The 19,116-nt window shown below is 37.8% G+C and overlaps 2 protein-coding genes across 3 annotated transcripts in view; one reads left to right on the top strand and one right to left on the bottom strand.

Moving 5' to 3' along the window:
* hiw (MYC binding protein highwire) overlaps positions 1 to 19,116 on the bottom strand; it is a 56,644-nt gene that overhangs the window by 12,020 nt on the left and 25,508 nt on the right. The gene's annotated exons all lie outside the window — the stretch shown is intronic.
* be (ben) lies at positions 2,422 to 18,223 on the top strand. Of its 2 annotated transcripts, XR_010654874.2 has the most exons (7): positions 2,422 to 2,987; positions 13,926 to 14,187; positions 14,246 to 14,403; positions 14,847 to 15,136; positions 15,427 to 16,150; positions 16,213 to 16,496; positions 17,450 to 17,736. XR_010654874.2 is itself a non-coding variant. In XM_017068485.4 (6 exons), the coding sequence occupies exons 1-6, from the start codon at positions 2,754 to 2,756 to the stop codon at positions 17,935 to 17,937; spliced, it is 2,502 nt and encodes an 833-aa protein (XP_016923974.2). In that variant the 5' UTR covers positions 2,422 to 2,753; the 3' UTR covers positions 17,938 to 18,223. The 2 variants fall into 2 exon arrangements, 1 of the variants encoding a protein (XP_016923974.2); XM_017068485.4 differs by having other exon boundaries at positions 15,427 to 16,496; positions 17,450 to 18,223.

Here is a 19,116-nt window from a genome sequence, read left to right as displayed (position 1 = left end):
ACCTTACGAAGAACCCTAAATAACATTTGTAACATATTTTACCACTTTTTGTTAAGTGTACTCCCGCAAACAAATGGAAATGGAGCGCAGAGAAACAAGTTGCGGGGTCCCAACTGGAGTTGCATTGGTAGAAAGGGATAGGGCGATAGGGCCCGGTTGGGGGAGTGAGCGAGAGGGAGACAAGGGGTATACGCGTGTGTGCTCCCTATTGCGGCAATGTAATCGTTCATTCATTCATTCAATTCAGTTTTTATCGTGCCACAAAATGCGGAAGAGTTGTCTTGTCCAAAGGGGCAAAACAACAACAAAATATAAGGGGGATAGAGAAGCACTGAGAGGGAAACAGACAGATAGATAGACAGAAGGCAAGAGGGAGACAAAGGCACACAAAGTATATGACATTCGTCAAATTGTTTATCGCTCACTCAACTCTGGAAAAGTCGAACCAGTCCAAAATTATAATCTGATAAATGTAATAACAAAAGGAATATTTTAATAACAATAATTTAATTTTCAAGAAACACGGTATTCCTCAGGTTATACCCAAAAGAAAATATGATTTTCCAAAGTTTTAGGGATAATACGAGTAAAGCCTGCAAATGCAAGTCGGAAAAAGTCTTGAAACTGTTAATATTTTAGTATTTACTTAAATTTCAAGACGGTGTATCATTATTAATATTTTATTCACCTAATGACGATTTATGGTCAAATGATATGGGTATTTTATTGATCCAAAGTAATGGAAACGAAAAGTTGTGCTTGTGTTCACTTAAAAATCTCCGGGGATTACTCTGGCACACCCCCATTATAAGGCCTATTTCGTACGAACTTTTTTTTGGGAAACCGGGGATGTTTAGGAAGGGAAAATATCATGAGGAGATCTGAAACTCAGACAAAAATCACCGACCCAACGACGTAATAATTGAATGGTTCGGAATCGGGCGGGGGACCCGTATTTCTGGATGTCCCACCCGGAATGATCGGCTCTCTCTTTCTCTAGCTGCTTCTCTTTTTCTCTGCTGGTTGGAGCGGTGCTACTTCCGCTTTCCGTTTTGCCATCAAATTGAACGCAAATTGATTTGCTGCAATGTAGGAGGGATGCCTCAAAAGTGGAAAAGGGGCATTATCCATCGCTCTCTAATGGCTGCAATTAAATTAACCAACCCATCCACCTCCTTATAAGGAAAGCTCTAGAAATAATACGTCGTCTTAAGCCTTAAATGTGTGTGTTATCAGTGATAGATAAGTTGCAGTATTCATGTGCATTGAGTAGTGATTAATTTGGAGTCATATAATTGCCCAAATGTACATACATTGTATGTATAAAACTAGTTAAACTTTCCAAGTCTTCGCTATGGCAAAGTTATATGTATATGCTCAGAGGGGTATAAAAATATGCAGTGGATGACAAAAGATCACAATAAAGGGCGACTTAAAGTGGATTTCATCAGTTCTGGTTCTCCTTCTTCTCCGGTTTATCTTCTCCGGCTAGTCTTCTTCTTACTTATGTATAGACCCAGCATGAAATGAAATAAAAAGCAGTTCAGCTGATTTAATTTATCGAAAAGCCCCGTCGAGAAGCGGCAGAGATCAGCTGTGAGGTCTACGAGAGAAGAAATGAGAAAGAGAGCGAGGGAGGCGTGCACTGAGCGAAACCATTTCTCTTCCATTATTACCCTACACGAAAATATTGTATGGTTAACATTTACCAATACGGATAGTTGTAACTGTAAAAAAAAGTTAAAAACTATTAAAAACAGTAACGTATTGTTGCTTGGTTACTATTTAATAGTAAAACTACCATAAAATGGTACGTTTTGTGTATTTTTTGTTAGGAGAGTAACTATTTCGTTGGTCAAAGTGACAATTCGATGAGTTGGGACCATTTAACTATTATATTGGCCAATTTTACCTAAAAGTTTTATGTGTGTACCTATTGATATCACTTTGATTTTCTTCAAATAGGCTGCTTTAAAAACCAAAGTTGAACATTCAAAAATTCGGATTTTATATCCCGTAACTAAAGTACATATATGCTTGTTTTTGCGAACTCTTTTTTTTTGTAGAAAGCGTATTTGTCAACTTAAGGCCTATAATGATTGGATTTTTTTTCTTAGAAAAAAGTGGACTAGAACCAGTTGGGAATCATGTACATATGATTATAATTAGATGTTATTATGATATTTTAAAATGTAAAAAAGGTATAATGAAGCCCTTGAAATTACAGATAACACCTTTGTATTATTTATTCCATTTGTCGTTGGTATCGTATGTGTATTTATAACCTCTTCCCCGATCCTCGCAGTGTAGTACGCATGCGATGACGAACCACTGTATTGGTATATACATAGACCCGAGAGAGCGCTATTATAACTCTCACTTGGTACCCGAGAGTGGAACGGCGAACGAGTAGCGCTCGATCGTTTTATTACCGGACGAACTGCCAACGGGAAAGCAACAAGTTGAACGTGCGGGTTATTTCTTCACAACCGAGACTCGGGGCGTTCTTTTTTTTTATATTTTTGTTTCTTTTTTTCCTATTGATGTTCTAAAATATTTCTGTGGATGACGAAGATCCGCATTAATATGTGTTATAAGATCGCTGATCGCCAAAAAGAAAGAGGGCTATAGTGTAAAGTGCCCCCTAACGTTTTTTTACTGAGAAAATTCATTGCCAAAACGAAAACGAAATTGTTATAAACAACAGTGAAAAAAAAGTGAAGAAGATCCCAAGATTCGAGAAAACAAACATAATGAATTCGAAATGCATAGCACTGACATGTCTCATTATCGTAATTTCGATATTGGGTGCATTTGCCTATCCGGAGCGCTACGATCGACTGCCCAGTTGGGGCTGGAGCCATTCGCAGATCGGTGGGGGGCAGGACCCCGCCCACCAGGGGAGTCGGGAGAACAGGGAGGACCTCTGCAGCCACTGTTTCTGCAACCATCTCAAGGCCATCTGCGACTTCAAGCTGAACAAAACGGTGAGTTTCGGTTTCGATACCGCTCATAACCGCAGCCAGACAAAAGCGGTTTTTAATATTACTTAATTGGTCATCGATTCGATATATTTTGATGGCAGCACGACGTCTTAACACTCTAGTTTTTATATTATCAATTTAAATGAAGGGTTTTAGACAACAAAAATGATAAAATAATAGTTCTAACGTTGAAAAAACTATATAAAAGATACAATAAAATAAAATATAAGGAGGTTTTTATATATGTAGATCTAAAAAAAATGCAAAAACCATCTCTTTAAATTAAATATGTTTAACCATAAACAATACTACTTTTTTACTAACTAAAACCCAAGAAAAAAAGCTTCAGGTGTGCATTCGGCTTTTAGAATTAGAAAACGCATGACTAAGAAAGCCAAGAAAGAAAGCTCTTAAAGTCCAGAATTTTCTAAGGATTGAATCTACTATCAATGCTGCAACTGAACTTTTGCCAAGTCTGCGGGCTTATCTTCTCTTCCGAGACTTTTGTTTTTGAGCCTCAAAACACTTGCATTGAAAGTGAAAAAGACAAAGAGATCGCACTGAAACATGTAACACTGTTTCTGTGGGCACTCCTAAATTCGTTAACCTTGCTTTTCCAATTAGCGAAAAGTGTGAAGGCTTGTATCTGTTTTTTGTGTGACATTTTGAAGTAAATTAACATTTATTATTATTATGTATGGAAAATCTTGCTTGTTTATGGTTTTGTTAAACTGCGTTTGCCAAGAAAATGTTGGGCAAATGATCGCATTTTTTCGCATTGCGGTTATTAACAAAGGCTTAACAACACTGGGCGCATTTGCCAGCAGTGATACACTTTTTAAAACAATTGCTCATAGTATGTACTAAAATATAAAATAATAATTATATATTTATTTAATGTTATCGTAGACTAAAAATAACCACTTCACTTACATATTTTTTTTTAAATTTTACTAAATTGGGAGTTTGTGTTTTTTGATAGTGTTGAGTAATGTTTTAAAATAAATGCTTCGTAGCAAAGCTATTACCATTGAATGAGGAATTTATTTATAAATATAAATTATTTGTTTTATATTGTCGATTTTAGATAAAGTGCTTGAACGTATGCTTTTTAGAAAAGCTATAAGCTATAATGCTATAAGAAATTTAAAGTATTAATTATGATTGAGTATAATTGACTTCGGAAGCAAAAATCACTTAGAAAATTGAGTACCTTAAGTTGATAAGAACTAATAATCAATTATTATTATAAATCATTCGATTTATTGCTCTTGTACATTTTTTGCATTTGAGGGGGCTTTTAACAGCTAACTGCTAGAGTAAACTATAATAAAACGCACCAAGACAGGCGGGTAGAACAAAGGAAGGCAAAAATACATATGATAGAACCCGAGGGGTGCTGATAAAGACGAAGAGCCTGACAGTAGCGGCGATAAGTGAGCGCATACAAAATCAAGAGTCAGTTTGGTTTTCCTCCGACTCTTGTTGACTTAGTAGATGGATTTTGTAACGACCCGACGATGGGAAATGGAAAATATAGTTTCAGCGCCTTGTGTATTTTGCTGCAAGTACTTATGATTTATGTAATGCACTTTGCCGAAAACATACATATGTAAATGGGATATGACTTATAGTGTAGAGCCCAAAACTTGTAAACAAAATCTTTGCTGAGTTGGTTATTAATTATGAGTCAAGTTATACATATTTTAATATGCATATCACCCCTTCTTATCAAAACATATTTTATTTGGGTCCTACTTTAAGCAACAAATACTTGAGAAATGGGTCATATTTGATTTAGATATGAGTAACATAGCTAAAAAACAAATAAAATATTTGATAATATTGGAAAATGTAAACTTCCACATCAATATGTTTACAAAATATTGTATATTTAAAATATACAATAATATATATCCTCTATAAAGATAATCTCTGCCTAAATGCAATTATTTTTTCTATTGCTGGCCGAAATGTACTTAAGTTTTCGACCCTGGAATTTGGGGTAAATTATAGTTTTCCTCTGCTTTCCGTACTTGAGGGAAACTCGCTGTTTGGAAATGCTTTTCGAGACTTTTTGATTAATAGCACGCCGAAGCGAAATGTAAACAAAAGCCAGAGATGCGTGCAAAATAAAATGAATGAAAGAATAAAATGAAAGAAGGCGGCGCCGTCGCCGTCGCCACTCCCTCTTCCTCTTGCCGCCTCCTCTATAAGGCAGTACCAGGTAACCCCCCCCTCACACACCAACCCGTTCGACAGGTTATGCTAATGAGTCAGGTGTGCGTGTATTCGTGTGTATTCATTGCTGCTCTCTGGGGCTCTCCGAAAAAAAAAACAATTAAAAAGAGCCAGCAAGTGCAAGTGATTGCAGGCTGAATTTATGGCCGATTCCCCAGAATCGGATTCTTATAGAATATATAAATTTCGAATTTTATCAGGCACTAGATACCAATCTTTATCGCATTGGGGTGACCCTAATACCAAGACATTCAGGTAGTATATTATAATATTTTTAAATATGATCAGTCACAAAAAATATTTCGTATATGATACATATGTATATCTCAGAAGTATATTCGAATTTATAATGATGAATAAATAACCTATATATAAACTGGAATACAAATAGTGAGTTATTTAGAAGCACTTACCCTTAAAATGCCTCTTATAACAAAAATCATTACTGTTCAGTAATTCTTAAAATAGTTAGTATAGAAAGAACTGATAATACTGTTCATATAGAAAACGAAAGTGATTGTAACGCAGTTTTATTTCCACAATGATAAGAAACTGTAATTAATAATTGTTTGGTTAATATACACACTCAGATTAGACGTCACAAGCACTTAATGTTATACTAGGCATTTTTAATTGAAAAGAGCTTTACTTCGATTAACAGAAATAACAAGGTCGTTTTAATTATTTGAACTATATGTATGCGGTTATAAAAACATTAAATTAAAGAGTGAATTCTGCTTTACATACACATGTACTACATGAAATGGTTTGCTTTATTTATTATCACATATGTTAAAACAAATCAGACTGCAGTTCAAAGAACTAAGAGCTATTCATAAATCAGTAATCAATAATACAAATACTTATATGTTCTCGAAAGATACATATGTATATAGGTCTACTATCTATGTAGAAGATATTAAACATTGTTGTTTTGTTGGCTTTGCCTAAAAATATATCTCCAAATTCCATATTAGATGCAGATATACCTCCTATCGTTCCCAAAGTCATTGAATTCCGCACTTCCTCGGTAATTGAGTGATCTTAGATACTTTTTCCAGCGGATGTGGGTGACACTTTTTCCCCTCCTCCCTCCCCCTTTCTCCGCCTTTCCCTTTCACCCTCCACTTATCTTTCCTTTGTGAGCGATTGAGTGAGTGTGTGCGCCGCATGTGTCGTCATCTTGTAGATACAGAATTTTATTTATTTGCTGCGTGGGCCTGCAGTTCAGTTTTCTATGTGCAAAGTGGACGGACTATCGAAAACAGAAAGAGAAACCGAACCGAACAGAAAGCGAAATGAAAACCGAAAACGGATAGAGAACAAAGCCAAGTGGAAATGCATTCCACCCACTTTTCCTACCCATCCCCCCCCCCACTGAAATCTATGGATTGACAGTAATAAGCCAAAAAGACCTCTAATATAGTGTCGGCAGCTGGAAAACACCGAAAAAAATGGACAGAACTTCTAAAAGCAAAATCAGTTTAATGATATGACAGGCAAAAAAGAAGGGGTACACTGAAAAAAAGTATTATTGTTTAAAAACCATTTCTTGACATTTACCTACCCCCACTTTTTTAACTCGCCTCTTCAAAACTGAAATATTCTAATCTGGAAATTTTAAGATACCAAATATAAGAATTTTCAACATTATATTTTCTGTGTTCAACCTACATTTTCAGAACCTAAACACTCATAATTCTATAATCTATTATATTTTTCCAACATAAACCAAATCCATCCAAAACAAGGAAGAACGCTATAGTCGAGTACCTCGACTATCAGATACCCGTTACTCAAAGGGAAATGGAGATATGCAAGCAACAAAGCGAGATTAAAATGCGCCACCTACCGGCGGTAGACAGATTTAAGCGTTATGGGCGTTGGAGTGGGCGTGGCAAATTTATTTTTGGATCAATCGATAGGTATTGACGACACCAATACATTTCAGTTAACATCTTTTATCTAGCATGCAAATTGTGGGCGTCACAGGCTTTCGCGGTTTGTGGGCGTTTAAGTGGGCGTGGCAAACTTTTTTTTGGGTCAATCGATAGGTATTGATAAAAACAATACATTTCAGTTAAAATTTTCTATCTAGCATCAAAACTGTAGGAGTTACAGTTTTTGGCAGTTTGTGGGCGTTAGAGTGGGCGTGGCAGTCTACTGAAACAAACTTGCGCTGCGTAAGAAGCTCAGGAATCTGTACGCCAAATTTCAATAGCCTAGCTCTCATAGTTTCCGAGATCTCAGCGTTCATCCGGACAGACAGACGGACAGACGGACAGACGGACAGACGGACAGACGGACATGGCTAGATCGACTCGGCTAGTGATCCTGATCAAGAATATATATACTTTATGGGGTCGGAAAGGCTTCCTTCTGCCTGTTACATACTTTCCGACGAATCTAGTATACCCTTTTACTCTACGAGTAACGGGTATAAAAACTGTAATATTCTAAGCTGGAAATTCCAAATACTAGCATTTTTAAAATTATCATTTCTGTATTTATCTAAATTTTAGAACTTAAGCTTTCATAATTCCAAGAACCCCATATCTATCTATCTCTTATATATTTTTTTAAACACAAACTAAATCCATCCAAAACAACTGAAATATTATAAGCTGGAAATTTTAAGATACCAAATATTAGCATTTTTAACATTATCATTTCTGTGTTTCACCTAACTTTTCAGAACTATAACTTTTTTAACTCCAAGAACCATTATCTATATATCCATTATACTTTTTCCATCCAAAAAAAATTTAAATATTTTCAACATTATCATTTCTATGTTGAACCTAAATTTTCTGAACTTCACCTTTCATATTTCCAAGAACCACCATCTATCTACTATATTTTTTCCAACATAATCTAAATCCATCCAAAAAGATCAAACATTTTTTTCTCTGCAAGGAAAAAGGAAATTGTGGTGGGGGGGGGTTGGCGTTTCGGTGTTTCTGTTTTAGTGGAATGCGCCTACTTAAATTCCCATTCCGAATGGCTACTTAAACTACTTGGGACCAAATGTTATGGCTGTGAGCTGCTAAAAATCCATCAATTGCCACAAATTGAATGCTCGTTCCACAAAAGCAACAATAAAGCAACAAAGTGGGACCAAGAGGAAGAAGTAGGAAAAAAGATGTGTGAATGCAATGAGGTGGAAGATCCGAAGACGGCGCCCCAGGAGGTGGCTGGAAAATCGAGATATACATGTGCAGATATAGATAGCTGGCGTCGGAAAATGCGCATTCGTTTTAATTTTGCCAATAATTCCGCTAATCGGTAAACAACTTTCGATTGTATATATAACACACAGTGATCAAAACCCCGTTTTCCACTTTGATATGGAAATGGAAACAGAAACATTTACAAAACATATGCATTTGATGTGTGTACATAATATGGGTGCACATGACTGAAATCTGTGAACTGTAAACCGGGAATCCATAAAACCATATAAACATAAACTGTTTGGAATGGTTTACTTTTTGGGAACTGAGCAAATATCATATTCATAATAATATTATCATACTTTTTGTAAACGTAATACAAGACCCCATGGGTCTCATTTAACAGAATCAATGGTGATGGTATGATATAATTTATGTATGATATAATTATCAGATTAAAAACCACATATTCTCAGCAATGTTTATAGGAGTAATTTTATAATTCTTTGTACAGACCATAAAAACATTAAGGTTTTTAGGACCTGTCAGTTCTTAACTTTTTGTAATGTATATATGGAACGTATAACTTTTATTATACATAAAAGCACTACTGAGATATAAAAATCTTGTACTGCAGGAAATTAAAGTTTCCATAAGCAAAGTTAGTTTACTTGGCTAGCGGAAAGGAAATAAATATTTGTATTTCCATTTACAAAATGAAAATCCATACATAGATGCCAAAAGAAATAATATTTTAAATGTTAGTTTTGCGGGTGAAGGTGGTTCTTCATCTGCATAAATTTATAATGTTTGTATACAGAAAGATATTTCAGTGCCAAACGGACGAATAAACATTTCCGCAGTTCTTTTTCAGAGTTATACAAGTTTTCCGCACTTCATAGGACTGTAGATACTTCCAATGTACCTTTTTGTTTATTGCCAACTTGTGGTTTTCCATTCCTTTCCACTACTTAATGTTATAAATCCTTTAAATGGGCAGATCATATGGGAAATCCTAAAAATAACAGGGAAAGTACTTTGTGTTTGACCGTTAGACAACACTAAGAAAACTCTTATTCATTTTCTTATCGCTAACAATAGTTTTGTGGTAAGAACTGATGTATAGACCCATTGCAACGCCCCCGACTGGCATATATACATATATTATAACCAGAATGGCTTATCTGTCCAGCTTTACTTATCGGAAAAGAACTGCATGAGACATTCTCCACAGCGGGTCACGTAGTCATTTGCCATCCGAACGTGTCTTGGTAGTATTATCTCACAGATACAAATAATGCAGCGATGCCAGATGATGCATTCGCTACAGGGTCTGTGTGTGGGAAATAGATTGGGAAAGTCCTTTTCCAATTTTCCGCCCATGTGACCAGCATGCCGTTTGAATTCCGGTTTTTAGTTTTCCCCGGCTCATTTAATATATAGATTTATATGTAGATACAGATACAGATACCCAAAAAAGAGGGCGAGAGGTGGATCATAATTTATTTTTAATTGGCTTTGTTTGGTTATTTATGTTCTGTTGTTGGTTTTGGCACTTCCAGCCAGGCGACGGCAGCTATTTCCGCTTGTCTGCCACGCCCTCGGTCCTCAGCCCCCCGATCATCCTCCCATACTCCCATACTCCATACTATATGATTCCGTTCCAAAAATATATATATCTTAAAGTTGTCGCCGAGGAAAAATGTCCGGAAAATGGGAAAATCGTGAGCGGAATCTTTTGGAGAAAAGCGCCCAGAGATCGGTTTGGATCAGTTAGTGAGTGAGAGGTTCTATATATAGAGCCTAGATCTCAATATATGGCCCATATCTACACAGTGGGAAAATGCATAGTAAAAATTTTGTCTTATTTAGTTTATATATTATATTAAAAACTGGTATTCCAAAAAGACAAAACTCAAATGACATTATTCACGGAAATTATAATGATCTCAGGCATGTTTTAGGTAAACATTTCGGTATCATCATATTTTTACTTGTACTTTTGAGTACCCTAATTATTTAAACACCATTTTGATATCAGTTTGTTTTATATTTTAAAAGGAAAGAATGCATGACTCATTTCTGGCGATATTTTTTCCATCTGTATATAAGATATATATAAATCTGTGACGATATATTGACGCCGTCTACTGAGATGGAACTTCATAAACTTTTCAGACATTTTGGCCACAATTTTGTTTGTTTTTCCTTGTCGACTGATGGTTCCCATAAACTTGAAACCATATGAAATGGAGGAATGGGGGGGGGGGGGGGGTTTGGGGGAAAGCACTGTGGAAAAGGGGGAGGAAAGAGGGTGGAAAAACTGTCTGTCAGACAAACAAGCAAATTAAAACTCACACGTAATTGAGACTTCCTCTTTAGGAGGAGAAAAGAGCGAGAAACTGGAGCAATTGAAAGAAATTGCGCCCAAAGGCGTGTAACAAACAGACCGAGAAGAAAGAAAGAGAAAAAAAATGTTGGGGGGGGGGGTTTTGGGGCAGCAGGAAGGAAGAGGGCAAAAAATAATAAAAAACAAAGAAGGCCACAAATCTCGGCAAGAAGAATCAAGCGAAAGAGGGATAAAGCTAATGCAGCTGTGGGCTAAAGATACAGATTCAGATTCAGGTTCAGATACAGATTCAGACCCAAAGACATTGAACCCACAAGGCACCAACAACGAGGCCAAACGAACGAGCAGGTGGCCAGACTTTTTCAGATCGAGGCGTGCATTATAATTACAATGCCCTCACCCCCTTTTTTTTACCATTATGGCAACTGCGAAGACGACAGAAATGACAAATTTGATTTACGCCAACTGAAAAACGGAAAAGCCGACCTTTTTATACACTATTAGTCATTGAAAATCGATAAAAATACATATATTTTCAGAAACGAATTGGGCATTATCTCTTTTAGAAACTAAAGTGCATTGTCGTCTGATATTTAATCTACATAGCCAAACTTGGTTCATAAAAAAGCAGCGATATATTGGATTTCAAGAAGTAAGTTGAAAGTATCTGATAAGATAAGAAAGTCGGACTAATTCTAGAATTCTAGGTATTGCACAGAAAAAAAAGTTGGGAGCAATTAGATATTCGTATGGTAAATGTACTAAGTATAATTTCTACCATTGAATAATACAAATTTGACAAAAGAAATGTTCTTTTATTCGATTTTCTCTTTTTGAAAATTTTTTGCAAATCGAAAAAGAAGAAGAAAGAGAAAAAAGAGCTATTCAGCGCATAAAAACTCTCTGGGTTAGAGCGAGACGGCAATATTCGGAACTCTCCGCAAAAGAAAAAGAGAGCAAGATGGCTAGCATATCCAGTAATACGATCCTTATCTTAATGGAATTGATACCGAATTTCATCATATGAATGAAAACCTATCTTATTAATTTTTTTCTGTGTATGTAACCTACTGATTGCTAAAATTTTGAGTTAATATAAGTTAACTGGAAGCAGTAAGTGTAAACAAAAGAATGAAAAGGAAGGAAAAAGATGGAGTGGTGTCTCCACCAAAGGCACGTAGGCACTTGCGACCCCAACTCAGCGCTACTTGTGATTAACCATTAAAAAAATTAAGCAAAGCAACCCGAATCTATAAAAACCTTCATTTGTCCTTGAAATGAAACCTTTGTTTTTATTGATAGGCGTTGCAGAACTGCAACTGCAGTACTTCAAGTAGTATCTAGTATTACTTTCGTCATATTATAATGCCAAACTTTTTCCGTTCAGAACCATCTATACAAAAATACGCCAAAGCTTAAGTTTTATTTTGTTTCTTGCTTAATTTATGTTTTATGCCATTTAGTTTTGAAGTACATTGCCATATTTTATTTTTTGTTTTATTGCTGTTTTTGTTTCTTGGAAAAAAGTTAGCCAGCAGAATGAGCAAAGTGTAAATTGCGAAGTTGTCTGTAAATTATCTCGAACTCCCTGGCGATATGAATATTGAAACGGGCCAGTGTGAATCAATTGTGAGTCAGTCACAAATCAAACAGCCATATATATTACGCCGTCCGAAAGCAAATATTCAGCTTAAAAGCGATCGATCGAACGAATTACGAATATTGTGGATAACACATATAGTATTGCAAATAAATTATTGCAATGCTAAAGGAAAAGTAAATGTTGGTATTACTTTTATAGAACATATTATGTATTTAGACCTGCTCGTAATTATCTTAAAATATCGCCAATCCAAAGAAGTGATAATACCATACTCTTTTCCTTACCAAGTTATTATAAAATATCCCTCAGCTATTAAATTTTCTTCAAGACATTATTGTTTCAAGGTTCAATCTTATTATTAATGATTGTAGTTGTTGCTGTATCAATATAACAGCTTTGTAATCTCAGCTTAGTTCTTTGTACACTCACTTCCAGATGATCTATGATAAATTAAAAGCCTTTGTAATTTCTTCTTAAAAATCTGTGAAACCCTGGGATATCTTGAGAAGTGCTCTGCTTTACATTCTCACTCGAGGGCCACCACGGTAATCCAGATTCATTAACGCAATGAGGAGATCTTGGGCACTCACTTCAACGTGATCAACAACAAGATCATCAGCGTCATTAGCGGCCTTATGTGGTGGACATCTCGTCATCCACCGCCAGCACTTTGAGTTGCAACTATTTTCACTTAATTTAATGAGAAAATTGCACCCTGGGGTGATGGTTCGAGTTTGAGTTCGAGTTCCAGTTGGGGTTCTTCAATGGAGCAATGAACGTTGCGGTCAAGTTGCCGTTGTTGTCGTCGTCGTCGTCAGATGTTGCTGCTGTTTGTGTTGCTGTTGCTGGTGTTGCTGGCGTTGCTCGTACTGCTGCAGCTCCTATTGTTGTTGTCGCAGACACTGCGTTTAAAAATAACACAAAAGTGAGGGATACAGACCGCAAGAAATGTAAGTCAAGCGTCGCAGACCCCCGGCAACAGCAACTCCGCAGCAGCAACATCAAAAAAAAAAAAAAATAAAAGAAATTGCAACTGCAATGGCAAGTGTCTGGCAACTCCCAGTTTTCCTCTTACAAACAAAAAAAAGTCCTTAACAGCCTATGAATTTCTGAGTCATTTGTGCCAAAAGAAGTGCTAAATAGCTTGATATATGTATATTTCTCGAAAGCCACAGTAAAGTGCACTAAATTCTTGCTTTGAAATACTTTGTACATATGTCGCCTGGAATTCCTAATAATTTCTCAACACTGGTTTAAAATGTATTTTTTGGTATTTTATTTTTAAACATGCTGTTTTCTACAGCAAATAAGTTAAGCAAATATGGGGATTTTATAAAATGTATCTAAAAAAAATCGTACTTTTAATGTGATAGATACTTTCTTATAATATTTTGAACTTGAATCATTAAAAAAACCATAACCTTGAAATCCATCAAGTTCACTTAGTATTTTCCATGTTTCCTAGTGATATTCTTTACTTGTCCTCTAATGCAATACTTATACATATTACCAATATTACTTTAGCTTAAGTCACCAGTGTTTTATCAATATGCCTTATTGTTTATCCCTCACAGCTTTCAAACGAGTTCAACGATAAATTAATGGTGCCGCTGAACATTAAGTACATTGAGGTGCGACTGACTGTCGGCACCCAGTTCGTAATGTTCGAGAACTTCTTCCTGGACAACCAGGTGAACTACTTCGGCCTGATCGGAGTGCGGAAGGATGACCAGGTGGAGATAACCAGCAATGCCTTTAGCCACAACAAGGGTGGCTATCCCAGCATCGAAATTGGGAATATCTCAAGGGTTTTTCTCCGCGAGAAATTCCTGACAGGTTAGTGTGGAGATTTGACTTTATCACGGCGGATAATAACCTCTAATCAAAACTCTAGGTGCGGAATACAAACTGCTGGTGGAGGATGTCGATCAGCTGACCGTATTCCCCAATGCCCTGCAGATGACCAATCTGGATTGCTCCCTCAAGCGAATCAACCAGCTGAATCTGATGAAGAACGCCTTCAATCCCGGCAATCCCAAGTATGGCATAAATGTAAGTGTCAAATCCAGGGTTTTTAAATATACCTATTTTAATCAGGGAGCGCAAATAAAAGTTATGAGTTCAAAATAAATATAAAAGGTAGAGATAAATTATACTTTTTTGTTTATACTAATTGAAAATCCTTTGAAACAAAGGAAGTCACACACATCATGTACCTTATATATGTATAATTTACACTGTAGATCATATATATATTATATTCAGATATATTTGTTGTGTGGCTCCCTCAGTTCAGAGAAATTTAAATATATTTTTTATATTTAAAACTTTAAAAAAAATTGTGGTTCAATTTTATAAAACTTGAAACTTAATAAATATTGTTATTTTTATAATTTGAATTCAATTTAATATTTAAACATAATTTTTATTTCCTAATTCCTTGAATACAAACTACAATCGTTACGATTCCTGATACTAATCAATCGATTCCACAGCTACGCGTAGAGGACTCGAGTATCAACCAGCTGGGCATCTTTGGGGTGTCCATGGGCAAGGTGAGCCTGCTGCGCTGCACCATTGCCACGATCATGAGCAACGCCTTCGACGTGACCAGCATCAAGGAGCTGATCATCGAGGGCTGCAACATTGCGACAATCGAGACCCAGGCGCTGACCAACAAGCTCCACAGCGACAAGGTGGCCATTCTGGACACGGTGATCGGCACCATCGAGGGCCAGGCAATCAGCCAGAGCGGCATAACCACCATGATAATGTTTGGCAACAAGTAAGTTGAACCCTTGATCACCAATCGAATCATCAATCGAATCACCAATCGAATCACTTATCGAACCACCCATCAAATCACTTATCGAATCCCCAATTGAATCACCAATCGGAACACCAAATGAATCACCAATCAAATCACCAATCGAATCACTAATAGAATCACCAATTGAATCACCATTCGAATCACCAATTAAATCACCATTTAAATCACCAAAAGAATCACCAATCAAACTACTTATCGAATTCCCAATTGAATCACCACTAAATCATTATCCATTTCCCTTCCAGAATCTCGAGGATCCGTTCGAATGCCATCCAAATAGCCGCCGTTAGCCTGTTCATCCGCAACAACTCGATGAACCACGTGGAGCCCAATTGGCTGAGTGTTAGCCAGGCGGATCATGTCGAGATCGAGAACAATCGATTCCACGATTATGGTCGATGTGAGCTGAACATCGGCTCCTCGAACTGCAGTTTCCGCAACAACATCCTGCAGAATCCGCAGTCGGGCAGCTTGAACTTCACCTGTCGCGTCCACCAGGTGCATGTGGGCAACGAGTGTTCCTGCAACAAGGCCTGGCTGTCGGAGCTGACCGATCACGACCTGGAGTCGGAGGTGATGTGCCGGGTGACAGAGCAGCACATGGGATGCCTGAATGCCACCAGTACGAATGTACGGCGATTCGTCAACGAGGCATGCGGCGGAAATGTGACCCGGTATTGCAGCGATGGCCAGTGGACGACAAAGGTGGCCAGTGATCAGCTGAGCGATTCCAATAAGTTAACCATCAAGTGGATAGCCTGCGCGATTGTCGTGGCCACTCTGGTGATTGTTCCCGTAGTCGTGTTCGTGGTCAGGTGCTGGCACACTGGCGGCAAAGGAGGTGGCGGCGGAGGTGCCGGTGGCAATAACAACGATGTGTGCGAAATCGATGGGAATACCAAGGCGCTGTTGCACCAGAGCGCTTTGGAACTGCCCAAAGGCGATGCCGCCAGGAAGGGTATCCTGAAGGTAATCAACGGTCGCCTGAGCAAGAAGGAGTGCTACAAACGAATCTTCTTCATAATCGATAGTCTCCCGAAGAACTCCTCGGTGATCGAAAGACTACTGCTGGAGCATATAACGCAGTGTCACCTGGATGGAAATCCATCATTGGATGGGGCCTATGCCTGTGCCACGGCCACGGTCAGTGACACAGCCACAGCAGGTCCACCGCCCAGCGCTCCAAGTCCCCAACCTAGCGACGATGAGCCCATCTACCAGGAGCCCGACCAGCAGCGTCCGCTCATGTGCAGCGATTACTCATCGCCGCTGCATCCCGTCGAGGACACCTACTCGGAGCCGTTCAATGCCACTAGTAAGTTGGGCTCAGCATACAGGGATGGATCGATGGATCTCAGCCTGATCCGGCCCCTACTTCCGCATCCCAACCGAATGCCTTAGTTAGTCTTCCCCTTTTCTGGTTGGTTGGGCTAACGATGCTGTGATTCTGTATCTAACTTGTACATATATATATTTATAACACTTAATCTTTTTTGTATAATTACGTGTGTAGAGGCAAGTGGTTATTATATTTAATTAATCACTAGAGTCCGCAGGATACGTATAATTGAACTTGAGCTGCACTGGATATATGTTATCAACACGAAAGTCTCTATGGAGAGAGATTATCTAGACCTATATAAAGTAGTAATACTTCCCCCAGAATATATAATATATTAGCATCAAGCACTCTTAATCAAAAGCTTTACCAAATGTAAGCAACACGAGATTCACTGGATGTATGCTAGAGTTTATTTTTGTACTTGAGATATCCTTTTGGAAAGAAGAGTGTACCCAGCTGGTTATAAGGGACCATATGCAATCCAAATGGAACAAAAATACTATTTTAAATACTTTACTATATAGCACATATTTTTTTCCAAGTGTTTTCCCCACTATAATTATGCACTTGCACGTAGAGTTAACACCCAAAATTATTGTAAACCCACCCAAAAACACAAACACAATATCGCTGGCAGGATTCGGTTCACAAACACAAGGGCAAAAAGGCAATTCACAAATGCGGAACGCATTAAACCACAAAGGTACTAAAAACAAAACGTAGTTAAATAATACCCAAAACAATCCCAAAAAACATGGTGACGGGTTCCAATCTTTCTCGCTCTATAATAGTCGTTGGTGTATGTATGCTGTACTCTTGTTGTTTGTAACTCTAGCTGTATATGTAACCTTATCTATGTAACTAACATTTATTTTACAATCGTAAACCATTATAGAGTGGTATTAAATATTATGATTTTTTTGCAGATGCGAACGACATGCCACCGGCATATCAATATGCCACGCCCATGCGCATCCTCACGCCCCGGCAACAACAACAACAGCAACCGTCGACGGTGGCCAGTTATGCCACGCCTGTTTGGCGGTCCACCCCAAGTGCCACGCCCACCAGCCGACCGCCCTCGGGGGCACAGACATCGCAGGGGTCAACGACGGCGCCGAGGGCCGTCAAGGATCTGAGGCAGGCTCTCCAGAACTCACCACAATTCCATCCCAATCAGCTGACCTCAGCGCGGAACCAAAGACAAATCATGCCGGTACAGCCGGTCCAACCGCCGCCCTACAGTCAGAGTCAGAGGTCACAGGTCAGAGGTCAGCGGAGGCGCAGCTTCGAGTGCCTCGATGGAGCCGCCAGCCTCGCCGCCATGGAGCACATGGACTCCGGTTCGGATCACTCCGGCGGCAGCGATGTGACCGTCCAGCTGGCCGATGTGATCGACTACGCGGATGCCTAAAAGTATGCAGAGCCCGTATATATAGTCTTATATATATATATACACCTTCATATCTGCCACAACTGTCACACCTGCCACACACAAACAAAAAAAAAAGCGAAAAACACCTGCCAGCAGCAGAGCCCAAAACAAAAAATCGAAAACACTTTGTGATATTCATACAGTTTCTCTGGATATGTGTAGATATAGCTAGAGAGAACCGATCGAGAGGAATCATAGCATAAGCTAGCATTAAGTGAACTTACATTTAAATAAACAAGTCCTAGCAGAGCGCTCGACTGACTCATTGTCCGCAATTCTCATTGATTTTGGGAGTTTTAATAATAACCACTAGTTTACAGGCAAGGTTGGGCTCCATAATCCCATAATCCTTATTATGGTAGTGGCTATCTATAACAAAAAATTGGATGACTTTTTTTTGTGATCTAGGGGTCCATATCTCATTGTTTTCGGGGGTTTAAACATAGGTCTAAGCATAGAAAAAATGCCTCACGAAACCCATGGATTATGATCCTATCTAAAAAAAAAATGTGTTGACCTTTTTTTGTGATCTAGGTGTCAAACTCTACCAGGAACACCCAACATCCTTCTTGGAGCTTCTTAAAAAAATATTTTGTAAGCTTGTGTAATAGATAACATCTAAACTATTAGTTGACCTGGATTACTTCAGGAAGTTTCAGGCTCAAACTGTAATGGAAAATTGTAAGTCCTATAATTATAGAACTATTACTATGAATATCTTATCTAAGTCTGAGTTAGGATTATTTTTTTTATTTTGTTTCTAAATTTATTATAAACAGAAATATGTTACTCCTTATTAAACGGAGCTTGTTCTAATTTTATATAACATACTTTTCGGAAGAACTAGTTATAGAAGATTTTTTTTTACTTTATTACTACAGTTTCGGAAAATGTTTGAGTATAAGTTATAAGATTTAAATCTTCCAACCCCAATTACGAATTCAATATTAAAACTATATTTCTAGGAACCCTATAAAGTAACAAAAGCTCGAGTTATAAAATAAACAAACCCAAGAACCCATTTCTCCGATTCTTATCGACAGGGTGGCATATCAAATGGCCGATTTCTCAGTTACATCAACAAAACGCTGGCGTATGAGACATAAATATTAATCGCTATTGGCTTACACAGCTGTTTTGTGTACGGCTGCCATAAAC

The sequence above is a fragment of the Drosophila suzukii genome, chromosome X (genome assembly GCF_043229965.1).
Source record: "Drosophila suzukii chromosome X, CBGP_Dsuzu_IsoJpt1.0, whole genome shotgun sequence".
NCBI classification, from domain to species: Eukaryota; Metazoa; Arthropoda; class Insecta; order Diptera; family Drosophilidae; genus Drosophila; species Drosophila suzukii.
The sequence above is the reverse complement of the archived record's forward strand: the minus strand, read 5'-3'. Positions and strand labels throughout refer to the sequence as shown.

Bases quoted from the DNA above. Each gene is read 5' to 3' on its own strand.
- be (XM_017068485.4), top strand. From the start codon at position 2,754: ATGAATTCGAAATGCATAGCACTGACATGTCTCATTATCGTAATTTCG. The intron at 2,988-13,925 runs GTGAGTTTCGGT...TATCCCTCACAG, and splicing joins ACTTCAAGCTGAACAAAACG to CTTTCAAACGAGTTCAACGA. The intron at 15,137-15,426 runs GTAAGTTGAACC...TTTCCCTTCCAG, and splicing joins ATGATAATGTTTGGCAACAA to AATCTCGAGGATCCGTTCGA.